The sequence below is a fragment of the Quercus robur genome, chromosome 1 (assembly GCF_932294415.1).
Source record: "Quercus robur chromosome 1, dhQueRobu3.1, whole genome shotgun sequence".
NCBI lineage: Eukaryota > Viridiplantae > Streptophyta > Magnoliopsida > Fagales > Fagaceae > Quercus > Quercus robur.
The window spans coordinates 18,750,517-18,768,208 of record NC_065534.1 but is presented as its reverse complement, the minus strand read 5'-3'; the positions used below and the strand labels follow the sequence as shown (position 1 = coordinate 18,768,208).

General features: G+C 40.1%; 2 protein-coding genes across 2 annotated transcripts in view; both read left to right on the top strand.

Moving 5' to 3' along the window:
- LOC126724154 (hexokinase-3-like) overlaps window positions 1-17,692 on the top strand; it is an 84,789-nt gene that overhangs the window by 51,782 nt on the left and 15,315 nt on the right. The gene's annotated exons all lie outside the window — the stretch shown is intronic.
- Window positions 4,115-4,697, top strand: LOC126724192 (uncharacterized). The gene is made up of 2 exons (XM_050428583.1): window positions 4,115-4,288; window positions 4,440-4,697. The coding sequence occupies exons 1-2, from the start codon at window positions 4,135-4,137 to the stop codon at window positions 4,658-4,660; spliced, it is 375 nt and encodes a 124-aa protein (XP_050284540.1). The 5' UTR covers window positions 4,115-4,134; the 3' UTR covers window positions 4,661-4,697.

Genomic DNA, 17,692 nt, shown 5'->3' with positions numbered 1-17,692 from the left:
CCTAAGCTTCGATCGATCGAGCCAGGCCGAAAGCCACATTGCTTTCTGCTTTACACTCGATTCCAACTTTACATTGACATACAACTTTGAGCTAGTTTTAAACACTTCTAAACACATTGTTTTGATCATGGTTTTCCAACAATACAAATTAGAGTTCTAAATACATAAAGTCCTAAACTTTAGAACCTAACATAGACACATTGAACGCAAAGCCCAAGTGCTAGACAGAACCAAGACCTTGCATAGTTCTCGGACTCAAGCCTACGGGGAAACTAGACACATTGAGAGCAAAGCCGAAGTGCTAGACAGAACCAAGGCCTTGTATAGTCCTCGGACTCAAGCCTACGGGGAAACTAGGCACATTGAACGCAAAGCCTAAGTGCTAGACAGAACCAAGGCCTTGCATAGTCCTCGGACTCAAGCCTACAGGGAAACTAGATGCATTGAACGCAAAGTCCAAGTGCTAGATAGAACCAAGGCCTTGCATAGTCCTCGGACTCAAGCCTATGGGGAAACTAGGCACATTGAGAGCAAAGCCTAAGTGCTAGACAGAACCAAGGCCTTGCATAGTCCTCAGACTCAAGCCTACAGGGAAACTAGACACATTGAGAGCAAAGCCGAAGTGCTAGACAGAACCAAGGACTTGCATAGTCCTCGGACTCAAGCCTACGGGGAAACTAGACACATTGAGAGCAAAGCCTAAGTACTAGACAAAACCAAGGCCTTGCATTTAAGGTTGTCAAAATCGCGATCCGGATCGTAAAATTGCACGATTTTACGATCCCACCTCACCAAAAAGATTAAAATCGTAGCAGGATCGGAAAAATGTTAGGATCGTTTGTAGGATCGTGTAGGATCATATAGGATCGTAGGATCGTATGGGATCCTACCGATCCTACCATTAGGCTTTTTTGGCTTTTTTGGCTTTTTTTTTTTTTTTTTAGTGGGATTCATTTGGGTCATTTGGGTAAGTCCAGTAAAATAATGCCCGGCCCACCTAAAGGTCCAATACCCACAAGCCCAATGAATTAAAGTCCTAAATTACCCCTCTCTCAAAATAAAATCCCAAAAAAACCTATACTACTTAAGTTAAGTTTTCAAACAAAACCTAATTATTTAGAAACACTTAAAAGCTTCCGCAGTCAATAGACTCAACACTCAACACTCAACACGCACGACGCACCTGCTCCCTCCCGCGCGCCTCCACAGTCCGACTCCCCTGTTAAAAACCCAGCACTCAACCCTCTCAATGGTGAACTATTGTTGCTCTCAATCTTTCTTAAGTATTTAGAAGCATTCAAAAACCAGCACCTCAGTCCCGCACGGTCGCACTTGCTCAATTCTCTGTCAAAAGCTCCAGAACGCAGCAGCTCTGTCCCGCGCGCCTCCACAGTCCCCTGTCAAAAACCCAGCACTCAGCCCTCTCAATGGTGAGCTATTGCTGCTTTCAATCTTTCTTAAGTATATAGAAACATTTAGAAACATTCAAAAACCAACACCTCAGTCCCGCACCTCCTCAATCGAGTCAATCCTCTGTCAAAAACCCAGCACCTCTCAGCCCTGTCAATGATGTTGCCGTGAGCCATTGCTGCCTTTAAGCTTTCTGGTATTCTTTTTTGGTAGTTAGTACTTATTAAGTTAGTAGTTTATCATTTATTTGCACTTTGATTGCTTGATTCCAGATTGTTGTGTTGTGTTGTGTTTATGTTTTTATTTTTCTATTTTGTTAACTAAATTAAGTAAAATTTGAAAAATTAAGAAACAGGGTCTTTAGTATTTGATTCTTTGAGAAATATTAGTAAACACAATTAGTAGTTTAGAATTGCACATAACCTGTTTGATGAATTTTCTGTGTGATTTTTTTGAGCATGCTCTGTATCTTGGTGTCTTTTTTTGCAGCTCTAGTACAAATATACAATGTCTAATTTGGCTAGAAAGAAAATTAAGCGAAAAAATGCACCAGGAAATAGGTCTGACCTGGGATGGGAACATGGTGTTGAAGTAGGTTCAAGGCAAGTTCAATGTAATTATTGCAAAGAAATTCATAGTGGGGGTATATATAGGCTGAAGCATCATTTAGCTGGGACTAGGAAAAATGTTTCAGCTTGTCCTAGTGTGCCAGAAAAGGTGAGGGAAAAATTTGCGACTCTTTTGTATGCCCAATCTGAAGCATCTATAAAAAAGAAAAGGTGGTATACTATAGAAGAAGAGGATGATGGCAATGATGATGAATTAGTTGAAGTACGACAACTACATTCATCAAAAGGGAGGGGCAAACACATAGGCTCCATGGATAAGTTTGTTACAAAAAATAAGCAAGTAACAATGAATCGTGTGTTTAAAAAAGGAGAACGTGATCTAGTGATCCAACAAATTGCTAGATTCTTCTACACTAGTGCCATCCCTTTTAATTGTGTCAAAAATCCGGAGTTTCTGCAAATGATTGATATGATTTCAAGATTTGGGATTGGCCTCAAGCCTCCTTCCTATCATGAGATTAGGGAGACATGCTTGAAGAAAGAGGTAGATTTTACACAACAAATGCTTGAAGAATATAAGGTTGAATGGAAAAAAACAGGTTGTTCAATTATGTCTGATGGCTGGTCTGATAAGAAAAGGAGATCCATTTGTAATTTTTTGGTGAATAGTTCCAAAGGAACCATTTTCCTATACTCTATAGACACATCTAACATATCTAAAACAGCTGAAAAAGTTTGTCAAATGTTAGATGAAGTTGTCGATAGGGTTGGAGAGGAGAATGTTGTGCAATTGGTGACTGACAATGCTGCTAACTACAAACTAGCTGGAGAGATGTTGATGCAGAAGAGAAAGTGCCTGTTTTGGACTCCATGTGCTGCCCATTGCTTGGATTTGATACTTGAGGATTTTGAAAAAAAGATTAAGGACCATAAGTACACAATTGCAAAGGGGAAGAAGATTACAACGTTCATATATTCTAGAGCTATGCTTTTAAATTGGTTGAGGGATTTCACTAAAGGGAGGGAATTGATTAGACCTGCTGCCACTAGATTTGCAACATCATATTTGACATTGTCATGCCTTAATGAGTTCAAAGGAGAATTGATGGCAATGTTTTCTTCTGAACAATGGAGGTGTAGTAAATTTGCAAAAACAAAAGAAGGGAAAAGAATTCATGCCATAGTTATGGATAACAATGGCTTTTGGCGACTTGTTGTCAAATGCTTGAAGGCCGCAATACCCCTTTTAAAGGTGCTTTGCCTGGTTGATTTTGATACACCTCCAATGGGATTCATTTTTCAAGAAATGGAAAAAGCAAAAGAAGAAATACAGAAAAATTTCAATAATGTTCAAAAGAGGTAACCATTTTATTTATATCTTCCTTAAATTTACATTTGTTTTTAATTCATTAGCTTATTAAATATATATTCTTTTTTTTTAATATAATATCCACTGTTTTAAATTGTAGTTACAAAGAGATATGGGATATTATTGATGATCGATGGGAAATGCAACTTCATAGGCCTTTGCATGCTGCGGGATGCTATTTGAACCCTTCTATTCATTATGATCCTTCTTTTGATCCGGGTTCAGATATTAAATTAGGACTATATACGTGTCTTCAACGAATGGTTCCAGAAGTTAGTGATAGGAAAAAGATAGATAAGCAACTTGAAAAATTCAAACAAGCAAAGGGACTCTTTGGTATTGAAGCTGCCATACTAGCCAGAGATATTAAACAGCCAGGTAACAATTTTGTTTTTTGTTTTTTGTTTTACATTCAAATTCATCTTTATTAATTGTAAATTTTATTCTTAAGACTAAGATATTATAATTCATATATGTATCAGCTGAATGGTGGGACTCATATGGAGATGACTGTCCTAAATTGAAAAAATTTGCTATAAGAATATTGAGCTTAACATGTAGCTCATCTGGTTGTGAAAGAAATTGGAGTGCGTTTGAAATGGTAAGACCAAATGACTTTGGTATATTATGACAAGATGGTTTTCCATTTTCTTTCTTAGTAAAAGTTTGTTTCTTCCCCCCTCCCCTGTGTTTGAGAATTCTCAATTAAAATTATTACAACTATAGGTACATTCAAAAAGGAGAAATCGCTTACACCAGGAAAAAATGAATGACTTGGTCTTCGTTATGTACAACTTGAAGATAAAACAAAAAAGAGCTAAACCATTGAGTACAAAAGAAGAAATTGGTTTGGAGAATTTGTCTTCTGATGATGAGTGGTTAGCAGCAGATTCTGTAGATTCAGAAGATGATAGTGCAGATTTTGATGAAGACAATGAAGGTATTAATTTATAACTTTAAAGCCTTCCTTTATAGCTAATATTTATACAAGTTATCAATGTATAGTTTGAATGTGTGACCACTAATCACTAATTTACATTTGTATACTTTACTTATCAAAAAAATTTGTATATTTTGGTTATCAATGTTAGGTGATGATGAGGTTTCAAGAGTTGCTGCCAAAGGAAAAAGTGTGCTAGTTCATGATGTTAGTGATGAATTTCATGAGAATGATGATGGTTCTAATGATGATGATAGTGATCGGCCCCCACCTGGATTTGAGAGAGTTAGGGATTTCGATGATTACGCCATGGATGTTGATACTAGGAAGGATATAGATGATGAAATGAGATATGACAATGATAGTGACTAGATTAGAAGAACTTTAGAATGAGAATTCTCTTTTGGATTTTATATTTGTAATTAGCTAGTTTACCTTAGATTGAGAATTTTCTTTTTGAATTACATATTGTAAATTTGTAGTTAGCTAGTTTTTATATGCTAACTAGCCTAACTTATTTTGGATTTGGAACTTAGAATTTGGAAAACATTTTCCATATGTGTAGATAATATTTTGGTACTTAGTTGCTAATTAAACATGTATTGAACTTTTTAGATATATTATGTCAAAAGTTAAATATAGTTTGTTTCGTTAGAATAACATAAGAACAATGTAGTGCGAGTAAATTACATTTTATGATGCAATTTTTGTTTTTTAATGGATGAATTCATATTTTAAGTGATTATATAACATACAAAATCATTATCAATAGGATTTTTGCTTAAAATCTGAAAATAGGTAGGATCTTACGATCCACGATTCGATCCTACGATCCACGATCTTACCTACCTCCAACGATCCTACGTAGGATCCCGATTTTGACAACCTTGCTTGCATAGTCCTCGGACTCAAGCTTACGGGGAAACTAGACACATTGAACGCAAAGCCCAAGTGCTAGATAAAACCAAGGCCTTGCATAGTCCTCGGACTCAAGCCTATGAGGAAACTAGACACATTGAGAGGAAAGTCGAAGTGCTAGACAGAACCAAGGCCTTGTATAGTCCTCGGGCTCAAGGCTACGGGGAAACTAGACACATTGAAAGCAAAGCCCAAGTGTTAGATAGAACCAAGGCCTTGCATAGTCCTCGGACTCAAGCCTACAGGGAAACTAGGCACATTGAGAGAAAAGCCCAAGTGCTAGATAGGACCAAGGCGTTGTATGGTCCTCGGACTCAAGCCTATGGGAAACTAGGCACATTGAAAACAAAGCCTAAGTGCTGGACGGAACCAGAGTATTGCACGGTCTTTGGATCATATACCTAAAACAAGTTAAAGCTACGAATATCATCGGAAACTAGGGAAAGGACCCTAATGCCCGACGACCCTTTCGAAAAGTTAATTTCAGCTTGCACATCCTTAGGCAGTTACTCTGTTTGCAATACGGAGCGTGCGACTATTATCCTGGTTAGTCCTGTATAGTTAACTTATTTAAAATCGGCACTGTTGTGGTCATAGATTTCGATAAATAACTCTACCGACGAGGTCATCGGTTCTAAATACGATTCAAAGAAAAAAACACCAGTACATCCATTCACACGATAATCATTGCAAAAGAGAAAGGATACGTAAAATGCGATAAAATCATCTTTTATTAGATAAAGAGACGGTACAAAATACATAAAGGGGCTTAGACAAGCCTGAAATCATAAGCTAACTGAAAATAAAAGATTATAACATAAAAAATACATGGGGACGATAGATCCTTCAATTCTGCTCTAACGACGATTAGGCAAGTCTGGGCAGCTCAAGTGAAGGAAGAGAAGAAGAAGTAGAGGCACCTGGGTGGCGCCAGTGATGGAAGAGAAGAAGAAGCGGAAGCACCTAGGTGGCGCCAGTGATGGAAGAGAGGAAGAAGCAGGGATGCCAAATCCCCGTACCAGCTTTGACAGCAATCGAGCAAGAACCATATTAGCAATAATCGAGCGGGAGCGAATGGTACCGGCGATGGGAAATCTCAATGCTGTCGCACCAAAAATCTGATGCGACATCCACCTGCTTCGGATTTTGGCTGAAGGAAAAAGAGATTCCTTTCTTGCCGTATCGAGGAGAAGGAAGGACTTGAGCCTTTGTCTCCCTTGTCCTGAAAGGGCCATTCTGAATCTTGGAGATACCCAAGACTTCTGAAGGGGATTTTGTTCCTTCACCCTCACCCCAACCATGATAATTTCGCTCCCAAAATCTTAGTCACTCTCGTAGTAGGGACTTTGGGAACTTTTGAGGAGATAGAAATCTGAAAATTCAAGACTTTGCAAATAAGGAGGGACTGTCCATCACTGCACGTCTTATATGGAGGACGAATCTAGAGGCAATCAATTCGCTCCAAAACCCCAGGAAGGAATTACAAACGAGATTAATCTCATTTGAATTCCAAAGTAGCCTTAAACCATTGGATTTATGTCACCTCGTGAAAGAGCCCTAATTAAAGCGCGCCTCGCGATAAGATTCACGCCCCTAGTTATGCCTGTTGACAAAATTTTAACGCAGATCAAGGACGAACACTACCTCAAATGGCCAAGGCCATTACACTCATCCCCTAATGTCCGCGACAAGAACAAGTACTGCCGATTCCATAAAGACCACGGCTACAACACAGAAGATTGTAAGGACCTTAAGGAGCAAATAGAAGACTTGATACGGAAAGGGAAGTTACAGAAATATGTGAAGAAGGGAGAGTATCATAAGTTTGTGGATGATAATATGAACCAGTACGGATCTTCTTCCCGAGGTGACGACCGCCCGTCCCAACCCCTGCAGGATGTGATCGGGGAGATAAAGACGATTGTAGGAGGGCCATTTTCAGGAGGATCATTTAAATCCCTCCAGAAAGCCTACCAGAGGCAAGTAAATAGTGTCCACACCATACCTCCGTCCAAGCAACAACGAACAGATCGAGACATGTCCTTTAATGAAGGGGACGCCAGAGGAGTGAAGCAGCCCCACAATGATCCTTTGGTCATAATGCTGAATATAGAGGGATTCAACACCAAGAGGATCCTCGTGGACAACGGCAACTCCACAGACATCATCTACCTCCCTGCCTTCCAACAGCTGAAGCTAGACCCAAGGAGACTGCACCCATTTGACTCTCTCCTCGTCAGCTTCAGTGGAGACAGGGTATACCCTAGGGGTATAGTGATGTTGACGTTGACAGTGACAGTGGGGACCTACCTGGTGTAGTTGACCCGTTAGTTAGACTTCCTTGTGGTGGACTGCCCCTCATCCTATAACGTCATCATTAGGAGGCCCACACTCAACAAATGGAAAGCGGCCACGTCCACCTACTGTTTGAAGGTAAAATTCCCAACAGATAATGGTGTCGGTGAAGTAAAAGGGGATCAGGTCCTGGCAAGAGAATGCTATCAAGCTGTCCTGGCTGCGAAGGAGAACCACACGTGGATGATTGAAAAGAAGGAAGAAGATATAGTGGAGGACCTGGAAACAGTGGAATTGGTTGAAGGAGAAGCGAACAAGACAACAAATATAGGAACGACGCTAAGCCTTGAGATGAGAACAAGACTTATCCAATTCCTTAAAGAAAATATTGATGTCTTCGCATGGAGCCATGAGGACATGCCGGACATAGCTCCTGAAGTCATCCAGCATAAGTTGAATGTGAATCAGGAACGGAGACCCGTCCAACAAAGATGAAGAACCTTCGCCCCGGAGCGAAATCAAGCAGTTGCAGAAGAAGTTACCAAGCTCTTGACGGCAGGTTTCATCCGGGAAGTGTACTATCCTGAATGGCTCGTGAACGTCGTCCTAGTGAAGAAAGCAAATGGAAAATGGAGGATGTGTGTAGACTTCACCGACCTAAACAAGGCATGCCCAAAGGACAGCTTCCCTCTACCGAGAATAGACCAGCTCGTGGACTCTACAGCCAGGCACAAATTACTGACGTTTATGGACGCATTCTCTGGATATAACCAGATCAGGATGGTTGAGGAAAACCAGGAAAAGACTGCTTTCGTCACGAGTCAAGGACTCTTTTGTTACAAGGTAATGCCTTTTTGATTGAAGAATGCTGGAGCTGCGTATCAGAGATTGGTGAACAAAATGTTCAGTTAACAGATTGGCAGGAACATGGAAGTATACGTGGACGATATGCTCGTCAAGAGTAAAGAAAAGCTCACACATCTGGACGACTTGAAGGAGACGTTTGCAACCCTAAAAAAATGCCAGATGAGGTTGAATCCAAGTAAGTGTGTTTTTGGAGTAGCTTCGGGTAAATTCCTAGGATTCATGGTGTCTCAAAGAGGAATAAAAGCAAACCCAGAGAAAGTGCGGGCCATAATCGACATGGCTTCACCCAGGACCGTCAAGGAAGTTCAAAAACTTACAGGAAAGATAGCAGCTTTGAACAGGTTTATGTTTAGAGCTACAGACAAATGCCTACCATTTTTTGAAACTTTGAAGCAGGCTTTTGCCTGAACCAACGAATGTGAAGCAGCGTTCCAGGAACTAAAACGTTATCTGAGTAGTCCACCCCTCTTAAGCTAGTCTAAAGAAGGGGAAGACCTGTACTTATACCTAGCAGTGTTAGCTTCAGCAGTAAGTGCAGCCTTGATTAAAGAAGAAGGCACGAAGCAGCTCCTAGTTTACTACGTCAGCCAGGCCTTCCAGAGGGCTGAGTCCAGGTACCCACGGATTAAAAAGATCGCGCTTGCGTTAAAAGTGGCCTCGCGCAAGCTAAGGCAATACTTTCAAGCAAACCCTATCCTTGTAATGACGGACCAACCAATCAAGAAATCAATGAACAAGCCTGAGGCAGCTGGAAGAATGGTCCAGTGGGCAATTGAACTTAGTCAATTTGACATCGAATACCATCCCAGAACAACAATCAAGGCGCAAGCTCTGGCCAATTTCATCGCAGACTTCACCCTTCTGGACGAAGACAGCTTTACTGATGAAGTTGAGAGATGGACGATACAAACTGATGGTTCGTCAGCCCAACGAAGGGGGGGAGTAGGGGTCGTCATAACCACCCTCGACAGAGAGATACTCAAATATGGGGTTCAACTAAAATTTCCGGCTACCAACAACGAAGCTAAATACGAGGGGATACTGATGGGATTAAGGCTTGGTAAGACACTTGGAGCTAAGAACCTGTTAATCCAGAATGATTCAAAACTGGTAATCGAGCAGGTCAAAGGGGAGTACGAAGTGAAGGAAGAAAGGATGCAGAAATACCTCAGGCTGACGAAATATCTGACTCAGGAGTTTGATACAATGGAGTTCATGCAGATCCCAAGAAGTCAGAATATGGGGACAGACGGAATCTCGAAGCTAGCATCGTCAGAGAAAGAGGAGATTAGCATGGATTTAGCGATGGAAGTCCAGAAACACCCCAGTATTGAAGAGGTCCCAACGTTTTCCGTCCAAAGCGCAAACGGCTGGATGACACTCATAATATCTTTCCTTCAGGACGGATACCTCCCTCAGAACACAGAAGAAGCTAAAAGGATCAGGAAGAGGGCGGCCAGATTCACGATCCTTAATGACACCTTATACAAGAGAGGCTTCTCCATGCCTTACTTGAAGTGTGTTGACGAAGAAGAAGCCAGATACATACTGGAGGAAGTCTATGCAGGAGTTTGTGGTGACCATGCCGGCCCCAAATCCCTGGTAAAAAAGGTCATACGGACAGGTTATTTTTGGCCGACTATGCAGGTGGACGCTATTGAAATCGTCAAGAAGTGTGACAAGTGTCAGCGATACGAGAATATACAACGGCTTCCAGCAGAGAAACTGACGACGATATCCTCCCCGTGGCCATTTGCACAATGGGGAATTGACATCGTCGGCCCACTACCCCAAGGTAAAGGTCAGGTAAAGTTCTTACTAGTTGCTATTGATTATTTCACAAAGTGGGTTGAAGCAGAGGCTCTAGCAACTATAACTGAGGCAAGAATCCGAAGCTTTGTGTGGAAGAATATAATCTGCAGGTTCGGGATTCCCTTGACAATTATATCTGATAATGGGAGGCAGTTCGACAGCCAAGGCTTCAGGGACTTCTGTTCAGGCCTTGGAATCAAGAATCAGTTCTCGTCCCCTGGACATCCCCAGGCAAATGAACAAGTGGAAGTAACGAACCGAATGCTACTCAAGATTATCAAAACCGAGCTGGACGATGCGAAGGGTGCCTGGCCGGAGGAATTACCTAATGTCCTGTGGGCGTACAGAACCACAGCAAGAACCCCAACAGGAGAGACCCCCTTCAAGCTCACCTATGGCACAGAAGCAGTAATCCCGGTCGAAGTGGGAGTAACGAGCATCAGACGAGGGACGTTCAACAAAGAATGTAATGACAATGAGCTACGACTCAACCTAGACTGTCTGGACGAAGTAAGAGACAATGCCTCCAGAAAGATGACGAAGTACCACCTGAAGATGGTCGAATATTACAATAAGAGGGTTAAGCTTAGACGACTGGACATAGGAGACCTCGTCCTGCGCAAGACCACCACAACAACTAAAGACTCCACCTAAGGAAAGCTGGGTCCCACGTGGGAGGGGCCTTACTGAGTCATTCACTACTCAAGACAGTGTAGTTACCACCTGGAAACCATGGACGGACGAAGACTCCCTCGACCATGGAACATTGAGCATTTAAAGAAGTACCACAAGTAGATGTAACAAATAGATATGTTCATTCTTGAAGTTAATAAAAGAATTATTCCTCTAATGTCTTTGTATAAACAGGTCTAGTCAAATGATCGGCATATAATAGCTAAGTAACAAGATTCCGCCTTGACAGATGTAAGTTACTGACGATCCCACCAACGGGTATAATGCGTAAAAAAAAAAAGCTAAGTAACAAGATTCCGCCTTGACGGATGTAAGTTACTGACGATCCTACCAACGGATAAAAGGCATATAAAGTTAAGTGATAAAATTCCGCCAAGACGAATGTAAATCACTGACGAAGCCTAAGTGACAAGATTCCTTAAATGGATGTAAGTCACCAAAAAATGGCTAAGTGATAAGATTCTGCTTTGACGAATGTAAATCACCAACGAATCCATAAATGCAACAAATATTCCTTTAATGAGTATAAGTCAAATAAGAAGCCCCGCCTCGACGGGAACAAGTCGCTGACGTAGGCACAATCCTTTAGCAGGGGCAAGGGATGAGATACCTCTTGACAGATTCAGGCTATCGACGAATCCACAAAAAAGAGAGAGAAGAAGAAGAAAAGGGACAAGAACCTTGCAACAAATCAAAACAAAACTCAGGCTGTATCCAAGCCCTTCTAAAGGATCGAGAGTAAGAAACAAATCGTTGACGAATGGAGAGATTACAGCTAAGAAATTTATGCTAAGTACAAGGTGTGGACGAACTCAAAACGCCATAAACATGTCAGGTACAAACAAAGGTACAATCATACAAACAGGAAAGTGCAAAATCATAAAGTCAATTAAAGCCCAAAAACAACGGGCAATTATCCTTGTTCTTTCTAGTGACCCATAAACGCTGGGCCACAAGCATTGTCTTCGAAATAAGATAACAAATAATTGTTTTGAAATTAGATTTACAAAAAAAAAAAAAAAAAAAAGGGGGGCCCAAAATATGACAAGCGTCCACACAAAAAGTTTCTAAGTAACTAAGTCAGGCATCAGCAGCGGGATCTTCATTGGCCGGGGCGTCAGTAGCGATTCTAGAGACATCACCTTCTGGAGCGGAGGATTGAGCAACTTTGTCCATTGCCATCTCCTTATCAACCTCTTCCAGGTCTAGACTCTCCATGTCGACCCCAGCAGAATGCTTGACCAGATATCTCCTGAGAAGCTCGAAACCTTTGAAGTACCAACTGAAAAGTACTGTGTTGTACTCGTCAGTAGTCTGGAAGGCCTCAACTGATCTGGCAGCAATCGTTTTAAGTTTCTCCTTGGCAGAAAGGAGCTGCTCATCCTTCTCCTGAGTCAATTTGCGCTCAACTCTGAGGTCGTCATCTAGGGTCTTAACCTTTGCCTTCAAAGAAGTTGTCTCGTCCATAGAGACAATCAAATTCTTCTTCAACTCAGAATTCTCCCTCTCTAAAGCCTCCATCCAAGATGTTAGGGATGCCACCTTGGCCTCTTGAGTGAAATATTCAGAGGTGATATGAAGGCTCTCCCCCAACACCTGGAAAGAAGTTCTTAAGTCGTCAGCTAAAAAAAAAAAGGTGGGAAAGATGAACACCATACCTGGACGAGCCTGTGGACATGACGAGAGGCGACCTCGTTCAGTGACATGTCAGAAAGGGTCCTCAAATCTGCTGGAGTAACAACCTCATGAGCCCTATCCACAGCCAGCCTCTCATCATCCCATATCGTGGACGATCGGGAATCAACCTTCTCCTTCTCCTTATCAGCCACGTGTGGCCTTTTGGAGCTTGGAGTAGGGATCTCCTCTATCGACGTGGTTGGAAAGGTCGTCCTCATCGTCTCAGTAGTAGAAACTATAGGAGTCACGGAGCCAAGGGGATTGATGGAAGGGCCCTTCCCGGTTACGCGCACGGCCTTCTTCCCCAAGTTGGACAGCGATTCGTCCTATTTGGACCTCATCTTTGCGTACATGTCCTTGTTAAACTTGGTCGTCATTTCTGCAAGAGGAAAACACTTAGCAGGAAACGCTTAGTGTACATGGGAAGAACCGACACTGATGATGACAATACTTACTTTTTTTTCCTTTAATGCCAATATTACGAAGGACGTAAGGAGATGGGTCAGGTCCAAGGTTGTAGAAGGCAAGGGTCCGGGGATCAACCAGATTGTCCCAGCTTTCGATCGTCTCTGCGTATCCAATCGCGGTTTCGATGCGCTCCTTATGCCTGCTCTTAAGCTTAGGCCGTCTCTTAACTGTGCCAAATTGAAGACAAAGGAGTTAGTGATGATAAAACATCAAAAGCAACAAAACTGAAACGACGGAGAAGAATACTGACGCACCTAAGGTCGGGGTTCCCCACGAACGAAGCAACCTCGGGATATCGCCCCAATCACTGCTGGATTGAGTCTCGAAATCATCCCTGGACACAAAGAAAAATCGTGACTTCCAATATCTGAAGGACGAAGGTAAACCCTTGACAATCCTAGTTCTTCTCTCCCGAGGAACTAACTCATAATACCTGTACTCCTTCGACTCCTTCAAATGGTATAGATAGGTGAGTTCACCTACCTAGATCATGTCTCCGTTGGAGGCCAACCATATTTGTATATAGTTGATCACAATCCTCCACGAGTTGGGCATGAGTGCCTTGGAGCAATACCAAAATGGGCCAGGAGTTCCATCAGGAACGGGTGGACGGCGAGCCTAAGCCCGTAGGTGAAGGTCGACTCGTAAAAACATACCTCACCCGGAAAAAAATGACAGGCCCTATCCTCGTCATTGGGTAGACGAACACAAACTCGTGCTGGAAACTGAAACCTATCCTTGAATCTACTCACAGTTTCAGCATCCAACCCACACACCTCCTTAAGGGCATGAAAAGCCTTAACCTCCTGAGGAGCAGAGACGGCTGTGTCCCCTTCTACTGGGTCGCCGTTAGACAACAGCCCAATCTCGAGGTCGCTAGACCTAATCTCAGACATCACCTCTCTCCTTCTTACTAAACCCTCGAACCAATTAAGCGATTGGCGAAGCAAAGGCAGCAAATCGCCCAAAACGACACTCAGACAATTACCCTCAAACACAAGATTCTCTAAATGCTGGAAAACACCTAAAGACCCCCCTAGGCGTGCAAAAAGAAAGGAAATTGATGGGCAAGCTACCCTAACCTCAGAACTATTAACCATGGAAATACAGAAAACAAAGGGCAAAGAAGGACAACACAAGCTAAATCCCCAAGAAAATCAAAGACCAACAAAAGCAAAGGAAGTAAAGAAAAAAAAAGAATCAGAAACTATACTACAGTAAGACAGAAGGAAAAGGTAAGAAAAAACGTGTAAGGAAAAACATACCTCCACAAATGGCGAAACACCAAGGCGCAGCACACTGGTTTGGAGAAAAAGGAAGCTCGAAACAGCGTTTGGATGTTTTTTGTTATCTGAAAAGTAAAAGAAACTAGAAAAGGAGAAGTTTCAAGTTAAGGCTTAAAAACGATTGAAAAACCAGCAAGAAACCCAATGGGTCATGCCATTAACTCCACAGATCAGCGCACCTACGTGGCCACATTGCATGTAGCGCCGCCACTACGCATTAAATTCGGAGCAAAACCCCAAGAGTCACAGACAGCTTAGGAAAACTTTTCATCTTCTACGGTCCTCATGACACGTCATAGACGACCATAGAACCTGGGGGCAATTGATGGGAATGACGAGGTTACATTCTCGAGACGAAGCCAACGCTTATGACGAAGATATCTTAAATGACGAAGAAACCAGTCATCACTGACAATGGTAGGAAAGTCATTCAATGCAGTTGATTGATGACCTGGACGGTTACAAAACCAGCCAGGCAGACCGTTGGAAACTTATTAAAAGCTCCATTATTGGGAAAGAGGCGTTACTAAGAATGGCATTAACAACCACAACGGCTGACACCCAAAGCCACATATATAAAGCCCTCACATTGTCACCAGGAGGTACATATTCACACTCTAAGAAAGCACCCATCACTATCTTGCTCATTTTCTATTTCACGAATTGCTCTTCTGTTCTAACTTTGGCATCAGAGGCGTTGTGGCAGGCACCACACCGGTGACCCTCTTAAAGGATACTTATGTGCGGACATGGAGTTCCATCTGCCCATTTCGACTGACGAAGTCACACTTCATCAGTAGCCTTAGACAACAACTCTCACTAAAAAAATTAACAAGACTATATATTTCGAAAATCTAACCGTTGAGTTGCATGTTCTAGATCTTTATGTTCTTAAAACACATGTCAAATTTAATGCTAATCGGATATTATTTGCTATTCAATGCTTAAACTTATTTTTTATATATAATTTTAGATTACAAAAACACGAAATTTAAATATTTGATTGGTGACATAGTTATTAATCTTTGATCTTCATGAAATTTTGAAAGTATGAAGGATATAAGAAGAAAATGTAATTCAAAGGTGGATTTGTCAAAATTCACATCCAATAAAAAAAATATTAAGTGGAGTTATAGACTTAGTTTACAACCAAATTTGTTGCTAAATTTTATCCAAAGTTTAATCATGTTAGGCCTAAAAAGATTTAGGGTGGTCACAAATTTTTTAAAATTTATATATAATAATAATTTTTATCATACTTTGAAAGTGTGTTAAAATATATTAGTACTTAAAAAAAAAAAAAGGTGAGATTTAAAAAAAGTTGTACATAAAACTTAAACGTTAAAAATTGAGCTTATAAATGCATGCCAAATGGACACTTGGTCAATATGATATAAGTTGTTAGCAAATATGACAGTTATAGTATCATGTGACTTTGTACTATTTATTTAAAGTAACACAAAAAAAGGGCTTATCATTTGACATAAAACCCCAAAGGTAGACTCTATCTTATTTTACCATAAAGTGACACAAAAAAAAAAAGGCTTATCATTTGATATAAAACCCCAAAGGTTGACTCTATCTTATTTTACCATATCATAGATTAAAATACAAAATAACATAAAAATAATTAGAAAATAGTAAAGTTAATGTTCAATGTGATATGCATCATCAACTGATCTAATGAAGTGATTGTCATGTATAGTATATATACTATACCCATTAAAAAAAATCGGTTTCATTATGTGGAATTCCTCCAAATTATTATACTAATATAAGGTAAATATTGTGATTGAAGGAAAATTATTAAGTATTCTCAAAGTGCAAAACATGATACTTCTCTCACTCACATGAATGGTAAATCCTAACATGAATTTAATTAACAAGATCTACTATTATGTAAGAGGGTCACTATATGAAAGATTCATGATAGGGAATATTTTCTTTGGTTGAAACAAGGCCGGCGACAAGTGAAACTTAGGGGTTCACTTGCCGCCTAGGGGTTCAAATGAACCCCTTGAGTTGGCAAAAAAAAGAAAAAGAAAAGAAAAGAATATGTATAATAATTTTGTTTTGATCATTTAAAATAAAATTAGGAACCCCCTTACCCAAAATTTTTTAATGTTCAATTGAAATAAGCTTGAATATGATCCTCTTGACAATATTTTAGCTTTTTTAAATAGGACCTGTTACACAACATAGAAATTAAACAATTAGGCATGGGTGTTTCTAAAAAATAAAAAATAGAAAATAGGCAAGGGGCATGGGACAAGGGAATGATTGGAGTGAAGATAAATGCAAATGTTAACACAACAAAATTTTAAAGAGAAATTGAAATAATAATTAATGCTCACTTATAACTATTAATGCAATCACAATAATAAGGGAAATAATACAAAAAGAAACTGAATAATACTTCTAAATATTATTTATTTGAAAATAGAAATACAAAACATTATTTGGACTGAGGCCTGACACTCGCTCTCTTTAAAGAGATTCAAGACTTTGGTTGGCTAAACCAGTGCAGTATGGTTAGAACAACCTCTGCACAAAGTGTTCAAACTTTGTATTGGGTCTGAATGGGTCTATTTATAGGCTCAATGGGCCTCACGAAATTATTACCCAAATTAATTTGATTAATTAGGTCCATAATCCTAATGAAGTAGGCATTATGAGATTAATTGCTGGACATAAATCTAATGGGCTGGAGTTACATAATTAATAGACCAGATAAAGAGTTTTTGAAGAATAAATATACTTAAATGGCTAATCCATTAAGTGGGTGAATGACTATTCATTTTCCATAATAAAAAGGTCATTTCTCACTAATGAATATGAAAATTTATTCTTAATGTATTTTGCCCAATATCTGAAGTCATACATATCAGCACATTAATTATTGCAATTAAAAAATAAAAATAAAGAGTCTCTCTCCTTTTCAATGTGGGAGTAAACATTCCACTAACTTTTTATCTTCTATATTAACTCCCACGTCTTTACAATTATATTTATGTTGTAATATAAACCATTTTAATTAAATAACATTAAAATGCTCCAATAATAACAACAATGATTAATATGTTTATTGTATTTAGAAACAATAGATAATTTCTAAAATTTAATCTTAGGGTCCGTTTGGATACTGCTTATTTTGCTGAAAATTAAAAACTGAAAACTGAAAACACTGTAGTAAATAATTTTTAAATGTATGAATAGTGCAGTGAGACCTATTTTTAATGAAAGTTTTGTTGAAAAAAAAAGGTTTATGGGTCCCGTGAATAGTGCACGGGACCCACTAGAAAGCATTGAAAAACGCTTCTCAATGAAAAAAAAGGCACGAAATGCGAAACGCCAAAACACAGGAATAGAAACGCTATGCAAACAGGTA

Excerpts from the sequence above, each read along its gene's own strand:
- LOC126724192 (XM_050428583.1), top strand. The coding sequence starts at position 4,135 with ATGTACAACTTGAAGATAAAACAAAAAAGAGCTAAACCATTGAGTACA. Across the intron at positions 4,289-4,439 it reads TTTTGATGAAGACAATGAAG|GTGATGATGAGGTTTCAAGA; the intron begins GTATTAATTTAT and ends TATCAATGTTAG.